Genomic DNA, 20,164 nt, shown 5'->3' on the forward strand with positions numbered 1-20,164 from the left:
GTCACTTCGAAGTAAGGAGCTATGAGGAGGGGAAAAGGTCAAGAAGGGCGCTTATCCTATAAGCTCCTTAGTAGGGATAGGCACCTTTTATTTCAAAAGTACGACTCTCGCTACTGCGTACTTGAATATAGCTTGAAAGTCAAATATAATAGAGACGTCAGATATGACAAGAATTCCAGGAACTAAGAAAGTGTATATAACCTTGCATGTTTTAGCCCTTAACTAGGTAGAATTCCTTCCCTAAGGGCCGCGCAGACCACCTGGGCACCGAAAACGTCTTAGATAACCCACGCCTCTTCTGTCCGCAGCCGCCCACTTATCTTTCAACCTTTGACAACAACTTGTTTCAACTTCGTCTTTTCTGCTTGTTAACTCTCTCTTCCTTTCTCTTCCTCTCTCTCTTCCTCTAATCAATAATATTCGACAAAGTCAATGAACCATGCAGGGCTCTGAGGCTTCGAGCGCAGTGCTCGCAGGCCTACCTTCGACTTTGAGAACGGTGATAGGCAACCCGACGACGTCACCGATCGGCCTCTCAACACCAACATCTTTACAGATCGAACCATTACTATCACAGCAACAAATACACGAAAACCTGCAAAATGTCCTCTCCTCTTTGTCGATGGAATTCCGTCCTGAGCCCATGCTCGCCGCCAGTGGCAACTCGACCGGCTCGACCGGCAAAGGCATCCTGATTGGGATCTTGTCCGCCTTTGGCTCTGCCGCCGTCGCATTTGTGGTGTTAGCGATTTTCTTTTTCTTCAAATATACCCGCCGGGGGCGAATTATGCTGGATCGCATCGGCCGGCCCGGTGAATTCGACGATGAACAGGCCTTTGCGCGGGAAGAAGAGGCGGCCCTAGAGTCAATGGATGACTTAGCGCGGTCGGAGTATTTACGAGCAAAAGGTAAGACACCAGTTGGGGTTTCCCATGGGTCGCTTGGATTATTTGACTGACTAGTTGCAGCTTTTGTCCAAGGAAACCCGCCCGAATCTGTACAAACCGATATATCACTCTCACAATTCCTCGCGATTCAAGAAAAAGGTGTATCTGCGTGGGAGTTCCAACCAGAATTGGAAATTGCCAATTGTTTTGTGGAAGGACGCACGGAGATTGAATTCTTTGACTCGGAGTGCAGTGTACAGACCAATCTGCCCATTCCTAAGCAGAACGAGGTTTACTACTGGGAAGCGAAAATATATGACAAGCCCGAAACGACCATGATCGGCATCGGAGTAACTACGAAACCATATCCTCTGTTCCGAATGCCTGGTATGTACAACAAGAAATCTGTTACTCCTAAGGCATGCACGCTAACAAACCCCAGGCTTCCACAAATCCTCTGTTGCCTACCAATCAACCGGACATCGCAGACTAAACCAACCATTCAATCCCACTCCCTACGGACCTCCTTTACTACAAGGCGATGTGATCGGTGTTGGGTACCGGCCCCGATCCGGAACAATTTTCTTTACTCGCAACGGCAAGAAACTCGAGGATGTGGCTCACAATTATCGCTCGCAAAACCTCTTCCCTACTATAGGTGCCAACGGACCCTGCACCATTCATGTAAACTTTGGCCAGATGGGATTTGTCTTCATCGAAGGCAACGTCAAGAAATGGGGCTTGGCCCCTATGACTGGCAGTCTCGCTCCGCCCCCACCTTATGGTAGCGAGCAAGGCAGCATCTTACTAGAGTCAGGCCGTGAGAGCGCGGCTCAAATCTCTCAACGGGTTTACCAAAATGCAAATTACGCGGCCTCAGGCTCAAGTGTTAGGATCCCTCCAGCGCCCAGCCCGGGCCCTGCTCGATCGCCAACTGACATTTCCCTTGCTCAGCTAACCCACATCCCTTCTCTGGAAGATGCTGGTGAGGGATCCAGCCGGTTTGCTCTGGGAGATGAAGAGGCTAATATTGGAATTGATGACGAAGAACATGAGGCCCCACCGCCTGAGTATTCCAGTCCCAATGGCAGTCGGAGAGGAAGTGATGCTTCTCTTGAATTCCCGCCTAGAACTGGGGCTACCGAAGAGCCCGGATCTCCATCCAATGACTCTATGGAGTCTGGTGGTCGATATCTACCTAGTTACCAAACTGTGGTGGAAAGAGATTTGAACGACCACAACTCAAGAGGCCAATGATCGATGATCAGCCCTCATACATTATACCCGTCTATTTATGAACATAACTCTCGCTGCATAGGCTTTGTCTGATCATCTTTTTGCTGTTTTATTTAGCGGGCTCACGGATGGCGTTACAGCACTCGGGAGGCTGATTCTTGGTGCTTTATTTTATTGGAATAGGCTTTGTCTCTATCTAGCCCTACCCTTGGGGAGTCAATGAATACATGTATAAGGGAACAATCGTTTTGTTATGTTGCTATTTTTGCCATATTCTTTTGTACATTTTTCTATTCAAGATAGGCTCAATTTTGTTCTAAAAATGTAAAAATGAACCACACCCAGGATTTCTTCAAATTCAACTAAGATCATATAAAAAGCCGAATGGCCTACGTGTAGAAACTAGAAACTGGGATATTTAAACGACTTGGCCCCACAAACCTAGTATCGCCAAGTTTCCCCAACACTCGAAGCTTTGATCTAATTTTGCCGACACAAAAACCTCTATTCTAGAAGCAGAATTCCAAGAATAACAAGAATACATTAGATCTCACTCTCAACCCCAGATCTTCATGTTTACCGTGGCTCCATTACGATCCATTCTCCACTAGCCCCGCCGGTCCACCTGAAACCTCTCATCTCACTGACATAATCCGCAATCTGCATCTCACCTGCAGAACTCCTCAGTGGCTGTCCAACCTGACACAAAGGCGTTTCTGTGTTACAAAAGAAAGAGAGTTCTCTAATTTTCCTATCTGCACGCAGCCGTCTACCCAGCCCCCGGATTTCTGTTGCGGCTTCGCGCCCATCTCCCATCTCCCATCTCGAGGAAACGTGAGAACCCCATTTCAGTCATTGCAAACACTACCTGCTCGGGTGCTTTATTGTGTGCATGACGCACATACTGAGGGGGCTCTAGCTCTGGAAGTTGCCATCTACCAGACCGAATCGCAATTTTTGCGCGTTAAATCTGTCGTGCACGTAATATCTTTTTATCGCTTAGCCGCCTCCCAGAAATTGCTGCTTGGTGATTGATCAGCTAGCTCGCTTGGATTGTGAGCCAGCTTATCGCCGAGAGCCGGCTCTTACTGAAGATCAGTCACTGAAATAGACTTGATCTTGGGGGTTTACACATTATCAGTTAATCGGTTGTGTCTCACATGTCTAAGATCAAAGATACAAGTGGAACAATGGGGGAGAATCCAGCATTCCACGTCATTGTCTTGGTAAGTTTCAGTTACTAGTCAATTTGTCTGATTTGTCTTTTTTTTGTCTTGTTGCAGAACCTGTCACGTGCAGTCCATGTGTCGATTTTGTTAACATGTGCCTATCTTGGTGGTTTTTGTCGCGCTTGATGGCGGGTTCTAGCATATATATCCCTGCAACCATCCATACTGAATGCTAAATGCTGATTTTCTTAGGGCCCAACGGGTGGACCCCGTGAGGATAGCGTCACCGGCATTCTGGTCCGCTCGACCGCAACGGAATGGTCTCCAGACTCGATTGTGGCCGTTGATGCGGGTACTCTGCTTGCAGGCATCATCCGATTGCTAGAGCAATATATGCCCGACTGCACAGACGACGATGGTGTGATGACGAGTGGGCCATTTAAGGGGCTCGAGCTGCCCAACATAACCCCCCAGGCAAATGGTGCTCATATCTTTCGTGAACTCATTGGCGCTGTCCTCATCACACACCCCCATCTAGACCATATCGCAGGACTGGCTATAAATACTCCGATTTTGGAGGCTGGAAATGGCCCCAAACCTGTGGCTGCCCTTCCCTCAGTATTGTCTGCTATCAAAAACCACATGTTCAACGATGTCATCTGGCCTAATTTGTCGGACGAGGATGGCGGTGCTGGTCTGCTCACATATCAGCGCCTAGTAGAAGGCGGAAATCCTCGTTTTGGTCGTGGTGATAGTCGAGGCTATGTTAGAGCCTGTCATGGGCTGTTGACTAAATGCCTCAGCGTCAGCCATGGCCGGTGCAGGCAACGATACCATCCAGAGACTGGGACACATCATCGAATCGGAAGCACTGTCTTTGCTGAGCATCAATTGATGCTTCCTTCAAGGGCAATTTCAGTGGACCATACTGATGGCAGGTAAGCTTGAACCTGCGTGTTTTCATCACATTCACTTGTATACTAACCCCTCTAGCTTCTATTCACCCGCTCGCTCTCCGCGCATGCTCCCATCCAACCCTAAAGAGCCACCTATGGCATCAGTAGAAAGCTCCGCATTTTTCCTGCGTGACCATCGCACCGGCAGCGAGATAATTGTCTTCGGCGATGTTGAACCGGACTCAGTATCCCAAGAAGGCTACAACAAGCTAGTATGGGAAGCCGCGGCACCAAAAATAGCCAGTGGCAAGCTGAGAGCGATCTTCATTGAATGCTCCTACAATGACAGCACAGACGACGCATATCTGTATGGCCACATGTGTCCGCGTCATCTTGTCTCGGAGCTCAGCGCGCTAGCAAACAAAGTCATGGAAGTGCGCAACGGAAAAATGGGGGAGAAAAAGCGCAAGCGCGATTTTACAGTGCCCGTCGAGATCGGCAGTGAGGCAGTGAGCCCTCGGTCAAAACGGAACCAAAGCACTGCTGGCGATAAAATTGAGCCTCGATCGCACCCTACCGATCATTTTGAAATACCTCAGATCCCTAAAATTGGCTCCCCGGCTTTTGGGGACACTGGTGACCGTGGTGACTCTGGTGATGCTCTAGAGACGCCGGATCCTGAATCTTGGGTTGACACCAAACCCCTTCCCTTGGAGGGGTTGAAGGTCTACATCATTCATATCAAAGAGAATCTCACCGATGGGCCTCCGCCTGGAGATCAAATTCTCAAGGAACTGAAGGCGCATGGCACAGCGGCGCATTTGGGATGTGAATTCTTTATTCCTAGTCCTGTGGAGGGGATCTGGATATGACTGAGTAGATATGATTATGCGGAGGTTTTTGTCTTGTTTTTCTTTTTCCGTTGAGGCAGCATTGGAATACCTTCTCTGTACAATTACCAGCACTACTTGTTTTTCTCTGACAATTACTTCGCTTCTGTATTTCTATATTTGAAAAAATTCTGAATTCCTTATTTCACTATAGACCAATTATTCAGGTTTCTCTTGTCCAAAAACACAGCGGATGAGAAACTGAATTTGAAGTTGATCTTTCACTGATTAGGAGGTCCATTTGGCACTTTGGGTCGATTACTGTTTGGTAGCACCCTGAGTACTCCATCCTTCGAGTAATAGTTGTTGAGGTAAAACACTATCACGAAAGAAGCATCGTCAGAATCAACTTGGCAGCAAACCACGCCCACAACCAAACTTACCTCGTGCAATGATAGCAAATGTATCACAGTTCTTCCATTTTAAATCCGAACTTGCAAGACCTTTGCAGCCAGCATACTCATATTGCTCGCTGGTTCCATCGCCCAAGGATCTTGGGACTAGATCGAATAGTCAATTTATATGACCAATCGGTAGCAAAAAGCGGAAAAGTACTTACACTGATCGAAATCACCCGTATGAATCAGCTCGTGCGTGAATATAGAGCTGATCGTCTTGGACAAGATATCCACCCCCTTATTCTGAACATTTCCAGTATTCAATTGACTGAAAGTCGCCGGCTGATTGACACCAGTGTTATCCCTGTTACACAGCATAATAACATCCTTGCCTTGGGCTTTGTACGCAGTAGCCTGGACAACATCGCAGGGACTTTGATTCGGTCCCGGCGCAGGGTTATATCGCACGTCTGCATACCCTCTATCTTGGTCTCGGTACACGCCTGTGGTAATCTTCTTTAGGTGACTGTCACCACACACGATAGTGAGACCATCGACTGATTCGGAGTAGGCGCCTGGAACTTTTGAGGCTGGGCCGAGGGCATCTGGGAGATGTTTTTTAGCTTAGGCGCCAGGGATTTTGGAGTCTTTGAAGTAAAACTTACTGGCTATAGCTTCATAGGCCGTGGCGCTATGGTCTCCAAGGAAATCATCCAGGATGCTGCGGCGTCCTTGGTCTTTGCAGGTTTCGTACATTGATACCGGTTCGTCGCCTGTTTCGTGCATTCTCTCCCACATTGCACAGGCCGTTCCGGTTAAACTTGACCAGTTCAGCACAGCCTTTGCTTCTTCCATTGCACTTTTGATATCAGCGCGGTGGTCACCACAGTCACAGCTACTGTGGATGTTGTATGCTAGAGCTTGCGAGGCTGCTCCTAAGAGGAGAGCCGCCGTTGAGGCCTTCATTGCTCCCAAAGGTATAGGTTGACTTTGGGATTTAAGAATAGATAACTTCACGCAAAATTCGGTACGGAAGAGTTAGCACAAATTTCTCTTCTCTTTTTTATGGAATTCAATTGAAATTTGTGGTTTGGATGACATCCTATGCTTATGCTTCCAAGTTTCTATACATTAAGGGTCACATAGCCCGTTGCAGATCTCCACCACACTAAACAATATGTACCTTTGCCACTGCAATCTGATATCCCGTGTCTATTGGGGGCCATGCGGCTGACTTTCCTCTGGTGTGCAGAGAGCGGGACGTTCGGACTGATTTGATAAATGGAAATTATCATCATGTTGTCTATTATTAACAACTGAAGCCGAGCAAACCAATGAGAAACGTCAATTACAATAGAAAACTTCCGTAGAGCACGAGCGCCACTAATCATGCAGATATGAAATGGGGGCGAAGCTTGGTGCGGTGGGCCTCGTTTCAGCACTTTGTCCCTGCCAAGCACCCCTCTGACAGTGGGGGCGTTACATGCAATAGACTCCATAGTAAGCAAGACAAGCGAATTGGATGTCCCAGGTTGTTGTCTGACAGGGGCATACAAGATGATGTGCCTTCCGCATGAAGCAGTGGGGGCTACTGATCGGCATTGTCGACTGCCCATCACTTCTGTTTTAAGAATATCTAGCCCTGCAGGACTAATTTCCCGAACCTAAATTAATGTCAGAAAATAGCATGCTGATCGTGCTGATTATGCTGGGGCCAAAGAGGACTTCTGCAATTGGAGATAGTGGAGCAATGGAGGCAGCATAATGCCTCGTGGAATATCCAGTTTTCGACGTTACATGTTAGAAGCTCATTTCCTGAGGTTTGGGGGGCTAAAAAGGGAAGCATAACAATATCCGGACAATTTACAGAAAAGAAGACGGATCCTTCTCTGTTTGAGTCCATCAAGTCCCTACTTCTTGTATCAACATATAGCAATGATGCAACTTAGGGCTATTATCTTTGGTTTGCTTCTACTCGAAGCTGCTGCAATTCCTCAAGGCAGCTCATCAGCTAGGGGGTCTAGCTCAGCACCTTGCAGCGGCTCTGACTCCTCCTGCTCGGCGATTCAGTCTTCTACTAAGACGCCGAGTCCTATTTCAACTCCATATTCCTCTTCAGTTGAGTCGACAAGCTCTGCTGGGCCATCTGCCACTTTCAGCCCAAGCTCTGCGAGTCCCGGGTCATCCACTACAAGTGTGTCGAGTGTTTCTGGCTCTTCTCATAAGCCGGAGACGTCGACTCCAATTACCCCCACTGGAAGTTCTACCATCACGCCTTCTAGTACCCCAACGCCTAAACCATCCAATGGGTCCTCTGCCGGAGGATCATCGTCAGCGAGCTTGAGTCCTGGTTCATCCGCACCGAGAGGCCCCACGCCAGGGACGTCTACGCCAGGGACGTCTACGCCAGGGACGTCTACGCCAGGGACGTCTACGCCAGGGACGTCTACGCCAGGGACGTCTACGCCAGGGACGTCTACGCCAGGGACGTCTACCCCTGCTTCTTCTTCTCCCGGAACATCTACACCTGGATCCTCTACACCTGGATCCTCTACACCTGGATCCTCTACACCTGGATCCTCTACACCTGGATCCTCTACACCTGGATCCTCTACACCTGGATCCTCTACACCTGGATCCTCTACACCTGGATCCTCTACACCTGGATCCTCTACACCTGGATCCTCTACACCTGGGTCTTCCTCTCCCGAAGGATCTGCTACTTCTACTCCGGGTGATGCTAGTTCTACAACTCCTCCGGGAAGTAGCGGGTCATCAGACTCCACCACCCTCCCTATTATTACTATCACATCGCTCTCTACGTCTTCAGTGAGTACAGTGACTGGTGTCACCAAGAACACCCTCATCGAGACAACGGACAAAGATGGCCACCATACTAAAGTCGCCTTCTTTTGGCATTGTTGGTTCTGTGGTGGAGGCGGACTCTTTGCTTGGGGCATTGGTAAGTGAATATTTTTTCAACTAAACAAGAACCATAATTGACGCGCAAACAGGACCAAACCCGGGCATCTACCCTCCACCCCCAGATCCCCCTGTCACGAACTGGCCAACCATTACTATTGGCACTGATAATATGCCTACCCCTGAGCCAGAATCTTCAGCCTCTCAGCCTTCATCTACCGCCACTTCATGTACATCTACCTCAACGGTGACTAACACATGGGCTTCATGCACATCAGTCACAAGTGGAACATCATCAGGTATCCCGGTACTTACAGAGAGCTGCACTACCAGCACATCTGTGGAGAGCGGCTGCAGTCTCACTTCAACAGACACTACGACGACTGCTACTCCAGAATGCACTACCAAAACTGTGACCAACAGCTGGGTATCATGTACTCCTGTCACCACGAGCACGCGCTCTGGAACTCCATTGTACAGCAATAGCTGCACTACAAGTACATCGGTAGCAACAGGCTGCAGTGCTACCCCATCATCTTCGTCTACGTTGGCAACGACGACGCCAGCTGCCTGTACCATTGCTGTGAAAGCTAGCCCATTCGCTACGCTCACGGATCCCATACCTGATGCCCCAGACACAACGTCATCTACTCCGGATAGCACTTCGGCAACGAGTAGTCGGCCCGTATCAGGTAGTTCTGTGCTCCCCAGTTCATCAACTGTCTCTCCAAGTGCTTCGTCATCCAGCCCCATTCAAACCAGCACTCGCAACCCAACCTCGACCCCTCCTACCGTAAGCGGTACTTCAACGGCCATCTCATCACCAAGCTCAAGCTCAAGCTCAAACTCAAGCCTGGAGACTACCTTATTGAGCACAATAAGCTCGTCTACTACCACCAGCCCAACAACCGAGACTTCAATAACCAGCAATTCAGCTTCGCCAACAGCCACAAAGTCCTGCACTGGCGGCAGCGGCCAGACATACCCTGTCTCTCTTCTCAACACTGAAGGCTCCCAATCCGGAAACCTAGACAAATTCTGCATCAAGGCCGCCGCGCAAACCAATTGGCCATTCAATCAGACCTTCGACGGCGAGTACGCCGGTGACACCAAAGCCGTCATGGAAGTCTCAACCCAGCAAGGCTGCAGCGTTCCAGATAACGGAGAGATCTCGGCCGACTATTGCAAACAGTACATGAACATTCTCGCCAACGACTGCGACACAGACAGTGGCAACAAACACGGCGGTACAGTCTCAACGGATGAATGCTACATTTTCAGTTTGAGTGTTACTTCTGAGTCTAAGCTGAGCTGTAAGGGCGGCGATGGGTGGGATTGGCCTGTTGATCTTTTGAATGGATATAGTAGTAACAGCGGTGTTATCGATAATTTCTGCTCGAACGTTGAGTTGAATACCAGGGATGGATTCCATGAGGATTATACGGGTATGAGGGAGAGTGATAATGAGTGCACCATTACACTCAATTTGAACAACTGTGATGGTGACATGAAACTGTCGCATGATGAATGTGTTCATTATGTTGGGCAGATTGCTAATGGCTGTGATACTGACAGCGGGAATAAGCACGGCGGTATTTTCGATGTTGGAAATTGTTTGTCATTTAACATGACGATGTATGATCCTTCTGTTATTTTTGGAAGTGGTTAGAGAGAACAGGTTGCTTTGTATATCGACTCGTTAAAGAAATCATTGAACCACTGTCACTAGTCTTATAGGCCAATTATGTCTTGAGAATCCGTCTTCATATTTCAGTGCTAAGACTAGAGCACTTGTCCAATTACAGATGTGACTTGCGATATCTGGGTAGCAGCGCGAGATTTGAGATAAGATATACACGTACATAAGAAGGGAGCATCGGCAATTATTTTGTTTACTCGGAATGTTTCTCTTTCGCCTGAGCGATCACATCCTCCCAGACCGCAAGCCCACCAGAGGGAATACGCAGACCGTTTGACACTGCGGCAGTCCCAGCTTCGAATGGAGGACGAGAACCAGGCAGGTCCAATATAGCCTCTCCATCGCGAGCAAAGGCGATCAACTCCTCCTCTGTGCCCCATTCACTCATAGCCATCACACCAATAGGGACCCCACCATCAGCGGTATACCCAGCGGGACAGCTAATGGAAGGACATCCGGTGAAGTTGGCCAGCCAGACATATTCCATGTTGCGGACAGAGGACTTGCCATCTGACAGCCCGCGGGCTAAGTCTGCCTCGCCGCCATCGATATGCCACCCAGGGATGGGGGTAGTAGGCGAAACAATTAGCAGCCCGGGATGAGACTTGAAAAGATGAGCCAGATGCGTCATGAGGAGATTACGCAGCCGCTGAGAAGCAAGTAAGTCCTGGGCGGTGATCTGCCACATTCCCATAGAAACCAGCACCTTGTTCGGTGCCGTGAGGTGCCAGATCTTGCTCGCGTCAACACCAGATGCAATCTCCGCCATGATAGTCAGGATGTGAGCGCGCTGACCCTCGGGGAGATAAGGAATAGTGATATCGATGATGTTGTAGCCTTGCTCGCGGTAGTAATCGAGGGCCCGGTCCAACGCAGCGCGCACTGGGGCTTCGGCGCGGTCGATCCAGTCACGCGCGATTCCGATAGTCTTGGTCCGCTTAGCATCTGGCATAGGAGGTTGGGGGTAAGGGAATTGTGACGAAATTGGGTCTTGTGAAGCTGGCGCGGGAGTGGCCATTGTGCGATATGCGAGGGCGAGGTCATCGATACTCGAAGCCATGGGCCCAAGTACACCGACAGTGGGCGCCAGACTCTGAGATGGAGCCCCTGATACACGACCGTGCGAAGGTTTCAATCCCCAGATACCACAGAAGGACGACGGGATCCGAATTGAGCCTCCACCGTCTGCACCCAGGGCAAACGGCACGAGGCCCGCTCCAACAGCATACCCAGAGCCACCGGATGAACCACCACAGTAAAACTCCTTGTTGTGGGGATTTCTAGGTGTTCCATAGTTGGGGTTGTTGTTGTTTGTATCTGGGAATAGTCAGTGAGTCCAATTCGACAAAACATCACCCAATAGGAGCTCACCTAGTCCTAGCTCGTGCATGCTGGTTTTTCCAATAATTATAGCTCCAGCATCAAGCCACTTCTCGACACACCACGAGGTTCCATCGGAGCCATGCTTGAAGTCTAGCTTCGATCCTAGTGTACGCTTATACCCCGTAACATGCACCTCATCCTTCACGGCAACAGGCACACCGTCCAAGGGACCTAACGATTGACCATTCTTGTATCTCTTCGTAGAGGCTTCCGCAGCTGCATGGATAGCTTCAGCCTGGGACTCAAAGAAAGCAGTTGAATGCTTGCCGGGCGGGTGGGCGTCACGTCGCACTAAAGGCAACAATGCCTCAATGACCGCGGTCGGTGTCAATTCCCCTGACGAGTATAGCGCGTGATAGTCGGCGGAGGTATAATATCCATTGCTCCCCTTTCTGCGTTGCACAATGGCAGATGCCGTCTTCGCTGCTGCCTCGGCCTGAGTGGTACTGTCCACGGGAATCACGGTTGGGTCGTACCGGCCGGCGTACTGGCTCAGTTGGGGGATCTCACGGATCACTCCAAAGCCGGCATTGTGCCAGAAGTGTCTTTGAATGAAGCCAATATTGTGAATTCTGCAGCCAGCCGGGGATATTAGTATGTTGCGACAGCTCAATGGAGTTTGGAGCTTGGAACTTACAATGTAGCGCTGATGGCTAAAGGTGTGCCGCGGAAGACTGGAATGACTTGTTCTTCATTCTTGTATGGGACCGAGGGGCCTTCGCGTGGTGGCGGATAATTGAGAAATGACGGTTCGCTCATGGTTGATTGTTGTAAAATGAAGCGCAACCTCGGGTGTCAAGCTGTTCTGTTTCCCCACCGATGATATCACATGCCGCGGTTAAAAAATAAAAAAAACGTACTTTCGTCCAGGAGTTCGATCTATGAACTTGGTTGCTCATTGCTAAAATATCATGTGTATTTTGGGTGTATATATGTGTGCTATCTTTGAGCTGTAGGATTTTGCATGTATTTTTACAAGCTCAACTTGATGTTGTACTTGTCCATTCCCAAAGCAGCAGCAGTGAGCACTGCTGCATAGAGAACCAAAATGCCCATGGCCTGCGGCGTATTCAGGTCCAATGTGGGAATGCTCAAGTTTACTGCTCCGGTGAGGAGGTTCGCAATGAGGAACAGCGCAAGGCCTCCGCGGTTGAAGGCGTGCAGGATCCGACTGGTCGCAAAGGTTGTTTGCTCCCCCTCGCCTTCCTTGGTAGTTGCGCGGTGAACCATCGGGAAGAAGACAGTCTCAGTCAAGCAGAAAAGGAAAAGCTGCACGCTATTAAAAGCCGAAACCCACAGCACATACGGCATGTTGGCTAGTCGACGTGATACAGGAATGTTGGCTCCATGACCAAATGCGTAGGTGGAATTGAAGAAGAACATGGTCGACCAGAACATTCCCTGCAGGATCAAGCTTGTCAGGACAGACTTGCGCGCTTGTTGTGGTGATTTTGTAGCCGAAGTACCACGAGGAATAATGCGAATTCCAACACCCCGCCCGGCGAGGAAGATTGCAAGATATCCAATGAATGAAAATATACCCTCGCGGTTCTTGGATAGAAGATCCGGCCCGCGAGGAGACACAAGAATGTAGCCCTTGAGATCAGTGGACTCCAAGGCGACTTGGTAAAGAGCCGCAGTCAGAAGCGCAAGTGCCTCGTATGAGGGGATCAATGTAGTCAAGGAATCGAAAATCTCTACAAAAGGAGGCAAGAAGCCAAGTGTGAAGAAGAAGTTCCAATGCACGCCATACTCAGTGACATGCTCCGCGTAATCCAATCCCTTGACACTCCAAAGTCGAATGAGGCCCAGCACAAGCAGAGGAATGGAGTGCCGAGCAGAGCCAATCAATCTCCTATGCAGGGCCGCCTTCGGGGTCTTCGACTCCCGACCCTTCAGAACCGCGCGTGCAGACACCACACCCGCGGAGAACACGAAGGAGCCCACGCCTAGGTCCATGAGAGACGTTCCCCAGTTCTCCACCTTGGCAAAACGGCGTGGGAACGCGCGGAAGTCGACAGCCAGAATTGCTACACAGGTAACGATCATCATGGCAGCACGATACGTCGTCAAGAATGGGTGGATAGGCAAGGCCGACTGGCCCTCCTGGGAGCTATCATTTTTGGCCTTGGATTTGCGGGGTGGTTTGGCTTTCTGGGGAGGGCGCTGGCTGTGCCGAGTAAGGAATAGTAGGACGGCGGGGGAAACAAGAAAGATGTTGAGGAGGAGGGGTGCGGAGGAGTATGCGGTCGTTGCGAACAGTATGGCTAAAACATTGAGAATGAAGTCGGTCGCGATTGCTGCAGGTCCGTATGGTGTGAAGAATGACAGCCTGGATTGGAGAGCGGACCAAAGGATGACAGCTGTCTAGAGATATATCAAATCAGAATGAATCAATTGCAACGGTAAAGATCGGGGTATCTCACTGAAGCGACTAGGGTAACTGCGTTGATTTCGAGTATTGTGCTGCCGGCAAGGTTAGACACGAAGGCCTCCTTGCGAGCTTTGTAGCTCTGATCCATGTTGAATAAGTATCTATACAGAGAGCTGATTACCCTTGGTGGCCGTAATTGAGAGAATGACGGGGTAAAAGAGAAGTTGGAGAAGCTCCGAATGTTGCTATTCACCCGCAATCACCTGACCATTTAGCTGTCCTGTATCACAAGAACAACTGTCAAGATCAATCATGACACTGTGTCAGTTATTCCAAGCTTGTATTGTCGGTCGAAGTAAATATCATGGTCGAGTGGATATATAGTAGTTCACGGCTGGTCAAAACACTAGCTTTCTTCCTCTACATTGTCTAAACGAAAAATCAAGCACTCAAGCGTAATTCCAGTGCAATTAAGGATATTTAGTAACAATGCGTAACTCTCTAGGGTCTATATAACGACATGATTTAATATGCTTTTACTTGGGGTATGAAACAGCCTTAAGATCTCGGCTTTCCACGTCCTCCGCCGCGACGTGCGCCTCGGCCTCCACGGCCTCCTCCACGGGTCTTCTCAACACCACCTCTGTCTCCCCGACCGGCTCCAGGGCTGAGCGCATCACGGGTCTTGTTGCTTCCCCGGTTGCCACGAGAATGACCGTGCGATCTACCGGAACCCTGCTTGTCCAATTCGTTGGGGTTCGCATAGTTGAATCCAGGAATGCCCTTCAATCCCATCTTGCCAACAACTTTCTTATCCATTGGAGGAGCCTCGGGGCATCCCATACCCTTGATAGCCAGCTCATTTGCAAGTTGAACAAGGCCGGCCTTGTCGATACGAAGTTGTTTCAGGAGACCTGATCCAGCGAAGAAACCAATGAAGGACGAGTATGCGCGCTGCTTTGACCGTTCCTCAATAGTGTACATGGCAGCCATAACAGCCTTAGAACATCCTGAGGCAGCCGCGTTAATAGCCTCAGTATCAGGGTGGGCCTGGATTGGCAAGTGACGGTTGTTTTTCATGAAGAAAGACTCGGCTTCGGTAAGAAGAATGATAGCACGGCCATCGGCACCAGCGCGAGCTGTACGACCAACACGGTGGACGTACTGCTCGCCGTTGGAAGGCATACCGACCTGGATGACCAAGTCGACGTTGGGGAAGTCCATTCCACGACCGATGACATCTGAGGCAAACAAGATTCCGGAATCCGCCTCCTTGAACTCGTTGGTGGTCTTTGTGCGAGCACCCTGGCTGAGTCTGGAATGAATCTCAAACACCTTCAAGTGAATCATGCCCTTACAAAAGACACCTGCGAGAAGAGAAACCATATGCGCGGTTACACCAAACACAATGATTTTTGAGTTCTTCTTGACTTCATGCTTGAGCAAGGCGGCAAGTGTGGTGAAGGTATCTTTCACGGAGGGCATCAGCACGTGGTACTGAGGTACTCTCTCATGTGTGGGTGCTTCGTTCTTGTCAATGGTACTAATGCTTGTGTAATCATTTCGCAACACCACATTCACAACATCCCTGACCTTGGGAGGAACAGTAGCGGAGAAGCACATTCCTTGCCAGCCGGTGCTCTTCGCGGGGATGAGCTGGAGAATTCGCTTAACATCAGCGATAAACCCGCTTTCGAGCATCGTGTCGGCTTCATCCAGAACAAGGGTTTGAATGTTGGATAGCTTCTTGGCAGTAGCATCGTCACCCAGGTAATCGGTCAATCGTCCTGGGGTTGCCACCAGAACAGAAGGTGACCCATTCATGAACTGTCGGTGGGCAGATGCACGAGCAGTTCCACCAACTGCGATGTGGCACTCAAGGGGCTTCTCCAACTGCGATGTTAGTTGATCACATGATTTGGCAATTTGTTGTGCAAGCTCGCGGGTTGGGGTGATGATCAAGATGCCGACCTTGCCTTTCGGTGGCGTGTTTCCATTGAGCAGGCAGTGAAGTGCGGGTAAAAGAAAAGCGAGTGTTTTTCCTGTGCCAGTTTTGGCCTGGACAAGACAGTCACTGCGCCAGTTGGGAAGTTCAGTCATGACACGGTGTTGGACAGGTGTCATATCATTGAAACCCATCACATTGAGGGACTTGAGAAGTCTGGGATCCAGCTTTCCAGCCATACTTGAGTATGGCTGAACATCACTGGGTTGAAGACCTTCCATTGTAGTTGAGGTTTTCTGATCCAAAGAAATGTTTGAAAACCTGCGGGTTAAATATGAATGAAAATTTAAACGGTGGCGAGGTAAGTTGATAATTCTTTGGCGAGGGGCTAGAAGGGATCTTGTAAGGAACAGGCGATTGATTTTTAATAATCCTTGCATCGAAGTTGATGCAAATATAGGATAATGAATCTAGTTGTCAACAATGCAGAGATTTGTTGCCGAGCGCATTATTTAAGTTGACCTTATGTCTGGTAATCACGCAGCTGATTGGCCACATCCTGGATCCACTATCTTCGCTTGATATCACGTGAATATCTACTCCCAAATAGGAAAGGTCGCTCTTTTACCATCTGTCCCTGTCGGTGTAGTAATCGTACCAAACCAATTGTCAATGAATTCCATCATCAGCTAGGAAGGGCTATGCTTTGTCGGACGAGACTATAGCTGCAGACATATGAGTGCTTACTGACCTTAAGCACGAAGCGTGGAAGAGGATTTGTCTTTAATTCTTGATAGCTCAATTTAGTCTACCAACGATCAACTTGAATACCGTGAAATGACATAGGATGTCTATATCTCTGACTAGATAATTAAATGATAAGAACCAGGGAGTAATGAGGATTTTACATCTAAGTCAAGTCTACTCCGTAAGTGGAGTTGAAGTATGTTCGAAATAAGGCGTAGGTAGCTGCACACTAACGAGGCTTCAAGGCAAAAGGTAGCCAAGTGTTCAGACGAAAATTCAATCCACAATTGAGATTTGATTTCGCTTTGATGAGATTTCAAAAAAATTTTCAGACAGTACATATAACCCGGTTAGATTCATAGCTTCTTAAACATCAATAGAGACATTATTTATTGCGTATTACTCTGGGCTAACAATGACTACGTAGAGTTACGGGCGAAGGTTGCAAATGATTTCAGAGACCCTTCTAGATCCGGGTGAGGTGATTGGCCCGGCAGTCCACAACAGATCACCGAAGATGTGCCGGACACCGACACGGAGTGCAGCACCACTTGGCACTTTCTCCTTTAATTCCTACATAGTAAGGCTGGCTGTCTCGGTTCATATAAACTCCAAAATTGCATCTCCGGGATTCCTATTATCTTTTTTATGAAAATGAGCCAAGGGAGAAAGTAATGAACATGGGGAATAATATTTGATCATAGATGCATTGACAAATTTGCGTCAAAGCCAAGCGACAGGGTAAATGTACTACAAAGTAGCACTAATTCTAGTAAGGCTACGGAGTACCAATTCGATTGATGCCCAGCCCCTCATCTCGCCAAGTCTTTAGGCTCTAACGTTGGCGGAGAGCGTTCGTCTAATAAACTGACGTTTCGACTTTAACCCCATCGCACTAAATCCGGTATCACACCCGTAGATGATCGGCCGGGGAGGCCGGAGCATCTGTGACTAGAAACAGTGCGGAGATTCGCATTTTATACTCTAGTGGTGATTGATTGGTTGGGGGCTAAATTTCGAATAACATGAACGCCCTCTGACCTCCCACCATATATGCCGTGCGATTATAATATGGATCAAGTGGCACACTCTTTAACTTCATGGAAAATTTAAAAGTTATTATAAATCTAGGGACAGCGGGGATCGTATGATAGACTCCTACTGATGAGTTCAACCTGGTTTCTAGTGCTATTCTCGAGAGATAATGTTTCCTTTCGCCATAAACACGTGTATTAGAGCTATCAAGCTACATACTTACCTCGAAGCCATTAGCAAGGGTTTTACTTATGTATGTTGCATGGCTTTCAAAGGATCACGAACAGGATTGGGGGCCGAAATATTCTCGTCCGCTCTTCAAGCCATTTCTCTATCGCTCGGCTACAGAAATGGGGGCGAAGACAGCTTAAAGGGGTTGGCCATTGAGGCATTGTGGCTCCAAGCCTATTTTCAACAAAAGAAATGAGCAAAACTAATATTAAGTCGCAAGGATGTTGTTTTAGTGCTCTTTTTTGTCTCCACCTGATGGGGTCAACGACCGGCACGAACGTGTCCGCCACGGAGTCAGCATTTATAATGTAAAAGAACCTACCAAGTAACAAGAATCGAAACCCATAAAGTCCTGCGCATCAAAATGAGCACAGACACTTTCTGTGAGCGTTAATGTGACAGACACATCAAATCATCGGCACCTATGGCATCCTGGCACAAGTTCAAAAAAGCGGACCTCATAATGGGGGCGGCTCACCGTAGTGGCTGGAAGAAAGACGCTATGTCCATAGCATGTACATACCCACACCGTCGTCTATTTATCAACGTTCATTGGACATCGCGGAATGGTCTTAGAGTGTCTTTTTCGCCGCATTATCGGGAACATTTGCCTGACGCGTTGATGGGACAGTCCGGAGACTGGAATAGAAGTTTGGTGCAAGCATGGCTATCCTTATTTAACGCGCTTCAGCTCCTGTTCATATGAGTGGATGCATCTGACAGTCGCGACTCTTTCCTATAACGGTACCTCGTTTCTTGCAGCCCAGGCGAAATCAGCCTTGGGATTCGCCTTTCGCCTTAATCCCTGCTCGGATCGGAGATAGTCTGGAGCCACCCACTCTCGATCTTTGCAAATCATTGATCCACCGCTTCCCCTCATGCTAAGCCCTCTCCAGGCGTTGCGAATTGGGTACATGGTATATGGTCATCAACAGAGGGTTCTTCGTGAAGAAAAAAACAGACAAGCAAGGAGCGCTTCGCCGAGAATCATCTGGTGCCTTCATATGTGGTCTCAGCGTTGCTAGGAATCGGGTAGCCATGACTCTTAACGAAACACAGCCCAAAAGGCGGGAGTCTCGCTCAGGGACTAGAAAGGTGTCGACTTTGTCAACGGAACAGCTTGAGCGAAAGCGTGCCAACGACCGAGAGGCCCAACGATCTATTCGCCTACGCACAAAAGAACATATAGAACAACTTGAGGCTCAGGTCTCCGCCTACCAGTCGCAGATCGACGAGATGAGGCTCCGAACCGAGCGCTTTGATGAAGTCATGCAGCGAAACACCATGTTGAAAGATGAAGTGGACCGATTGAAGCAACAGCTATCTTCTCTCACTGGGCGACCGGAATTTGAACCTGATAACAATGAACCGATGGGTCCTTTTCCAAATGGCTGGTCTATGGAGGACCCCTTGAATAATGCATCGCCCGGTATCCCCACGACAGGGACATTACTATCGCCGCATTTCACTGCCACCTCGAACCCCCGAACTCCCTCAGCCCTGTCAGCCTCGAGCCGAGCATCTCATCAACATGACTGGCACCAACAATACCCACCCACTAGATCACCATCCGTGGGGGAAGCTTCCAACCCGGAATACCCGAATCGCATGGAGTCTTATGTGATAGATGGCCAACTCCATCAAGGGCAACAACACATCTTTCCGTCCCTGAATCCAGTAGCGCCTCAGTTCCGCTTTGGTGGTACTCCGACTCCTTCCCAGCAGCAACCCGAGTCCTCTTTCCCCCCATTACCCTATGGCAGCCGGTCACTTTCCCTGCCGAATGCTAGCTCGGTTTCTCCATCCGAAGCTTACCAGTCCTCGACCTCGGTGTACCCCCAGTCTTTACCTCAGTCACAGCAGGGAGACGAGACATATCACTATCAATGGGCGCCTCCTCCATGAGCACTACCAACTACCAACGCCACAGAATTGGACCAAGACGCGTTACTCTCCGCGGAAGACGCAGATGCGGGAAAGTGTAAACCTTAATCGGTCTCACGGCAAGTTGATCTAGCCTCGATGCGCCCACAGAGACTAATTGGTACAGACAGCAACATGGCTTATGTTGGCAATATACAACGGGGGAACCAATGAAGTTGCTTTGACGTGGGAAATGGCAACGTGCTAAACATACCACTCACACTCCGGTCCCACCTGATCTACAAGACTATCGGCTATTGCAGTTAGGCTGATAGCTGACTGTGCGATTGACACTCCCCGGTGGATGGAGTTGAATTTGTAAATTGAGCGTGGTCGCTGTATCCGCCCTCTCTTATATATACACTGGGATTTATACACAGCGGAGCGGGTTTGAGCAATCCAAAGTCACGATCAGCAATGGCCGATGAAGTCCTGTCAGTCCCAAAGGGAATAAATGATAAATTCACATTCAAACAGGAAAAGCAATGC

The 20,164-nt window shown here is 49.1% G+C and overlaps 9 protein-coding genes across 9 annotated transcripts; 5 read left to right on the forward strand and 4 right to left on the reverse strand.

The window, feature by feature from the left end:
* Window positions 1-439: 439 nt before the first annotated feature.
* On the forward strand, window positions 440-2,144 carry N7529_005061 (SSH4 family protein; the record flags this gene model as incomplete). Its single annotated transcript, XM_057240588.1, has 3 exons — window positions 440-908; window positions 969-1,274; window positions 1,330-2,144. 3 exons carry the CDS (start codon window positions 440-442, stop codon window positions 2,142-2,144), a joined length of 1,590 nt encoding a protein of 529 aa, XP_057099883.1.
* Window positions 2,145-3,283: 1,139 nt separating this feature from the next.
* Window positions 3,284-5,060, forward strand: pdeA (3',5'-cyclic-nucleotide phosphodiesterase PDE1; the record flags this gene model as incomplete). The annotated part of the gene is made up of 3 exons (XM_057240589.1): window positions 3,284-3,349; window positions 3,545-4,230; window positions 4,286-5,060. The coding sequence occupies 3 exons, from the start codon at window positions 3,284-3,286 to the stop codon at window positions 5,058-5,060; spliced, it is 1,527 nt and encodes a 508-aa protein (XP_057099884.1).
* A 239-nt stretch (window positions 5,061-5,299) lies between these two features.
* On the reverse strand, window positions 5,300-6,382 carry N7529_005063 (uncharacterized protein; the record flags this gene model as incomplete). Its single annotated transcript, XM_057240590.1, has 4 exons — window positions 5,300-5,397; window positions 5,462-5,578; window positions 5,638-6,021; window positions 6,082-6,382. 4 exons carry the CDS (start codon window positions 6,380-6,382, stop codon window positions 5,300-5,302), a joined length of 900 nt encoding a protein of 299 aa, XP_057099885.1.
* A 972-nt stretch (window positions 6,383-7,354) lies between these two features.
* Window positions 7,355-8,386, forward strand: N7529_005064 (uncharacterized protein; the record flags this gene model as incomplete). The annotated part of the gene is made up of 1 exon (XM_057240591.1): window positions 7,355-8,386. The coding sequence occupies one exon, from the start codon at window positions 7,355-7,357 to the stop codon at window positions 8,384-8,386; it is 1,032 nt and encodes a 343-aa protein (XP_057099886.1).
* A 124-nt stretch (window positions 8,387-8,510) lies between these two features.
* Window positions 8,511-10,007, forward strand: N7529_005065 (uncharacterized protein; the record flags this gene model as incomplete). The annotated part of the gene is made up of 1 exon (XM_057240592.1): window positions 8,511-10,007. The coding sequence occupies one exon, from the start codon at window positions 8,511-8,513 to the stop codon at window positions 10,005-10,007; it is 1,497 nt and encodes a 498-aa protein (XP_057099887.1).
* Window positions 10,008-10,230: 223 nt separating this feature from the next.
* Window positions 10,231-12,179, reverse strand: N7529_005066 (amidase; the record flags this gene model as incomplete). Its single annotated transcript, XM_057240593.1, has 3 exons — window positions 10,231-11,354; window positions 11,409-11,992; window positions 12,058-12,179. The coding sequence occupies 3 exons, from the start codon at window positions 12,177-12,179 to the stop codon at window positions 10,231-10,233; spliced, it is 1,830 nt and encodes a 609-aa protein (XP_057099888.1).
* Window positions 12,180-12,392: 213 nt separating this feature from the next.
* gwt1 (putative GPI anchor biosynthesis protein Gwt1) lies at window positions 12,393-13,942 on the reverse strand (the record flags this gene model as incomplete). Its single annotated transcript, XM_057240594.1, has 2 exons — window positions 12,393-13,787; window positions 13,847-13,942. 2 exons carry the CDS (start codon window positions 13,940-13,942, stop codon window positions 12,393-12,395), a joined length of 1,491 nt encoding a protein of 496 aa, XP_057099889.1.
* A 410-nt stretch (window positions 13,943-14,352) lies between these two features.
* On the reverse strand, window positions 14,353-16,020 carry N7529_005068 (DEAD/DEAH box helicase; the record flags this gene model as incomplete). Its single annotated transcript, XM_057240595.1, has 1 exon — window positions 14,353-16,020. One exon carries the CDS (start codon window positions 16,018-16,020, stop codon window positions 14,353-14,355), a length of 1,668 nt encoding a protein of 555 aa, XP_057099890.1.
* Window positions 16,021-18,790: 2,770 nt separating this feature from the next.
* On the forward strand, window positions 18,791-19,657 carry N7529_005069 (bZIP transcription factor; the record flags this gene model as incomplete). Its single annotated transcript, XM_057240596.1, has 1 exon — window positions 18,791-19,657. One exon carries the CDS (start codon window positions 18,791-18,793, stop codon window positions 19,655-19,657), a length of 867 nt encoding a protein of 288 aa, XP_057099891.1.
* Between the last annotated feature and the right edge of the window lie 507 nt (window positions 19,658-20,164).

This window comes from Penicillium soppii (genome assembly GCF_028829465.1).
Source record: "Penicillium soppii strain IBT 18220 chromosome Unknown utg000004l, whole genome shotgun sequence".
Taxonomy (NCBI): Eukaryota; Fungi; Ascomycota; class Eurotiomycetes; order Eurotiales; family Aspergillaceae; genus Penicillium; species Penicillium soppii.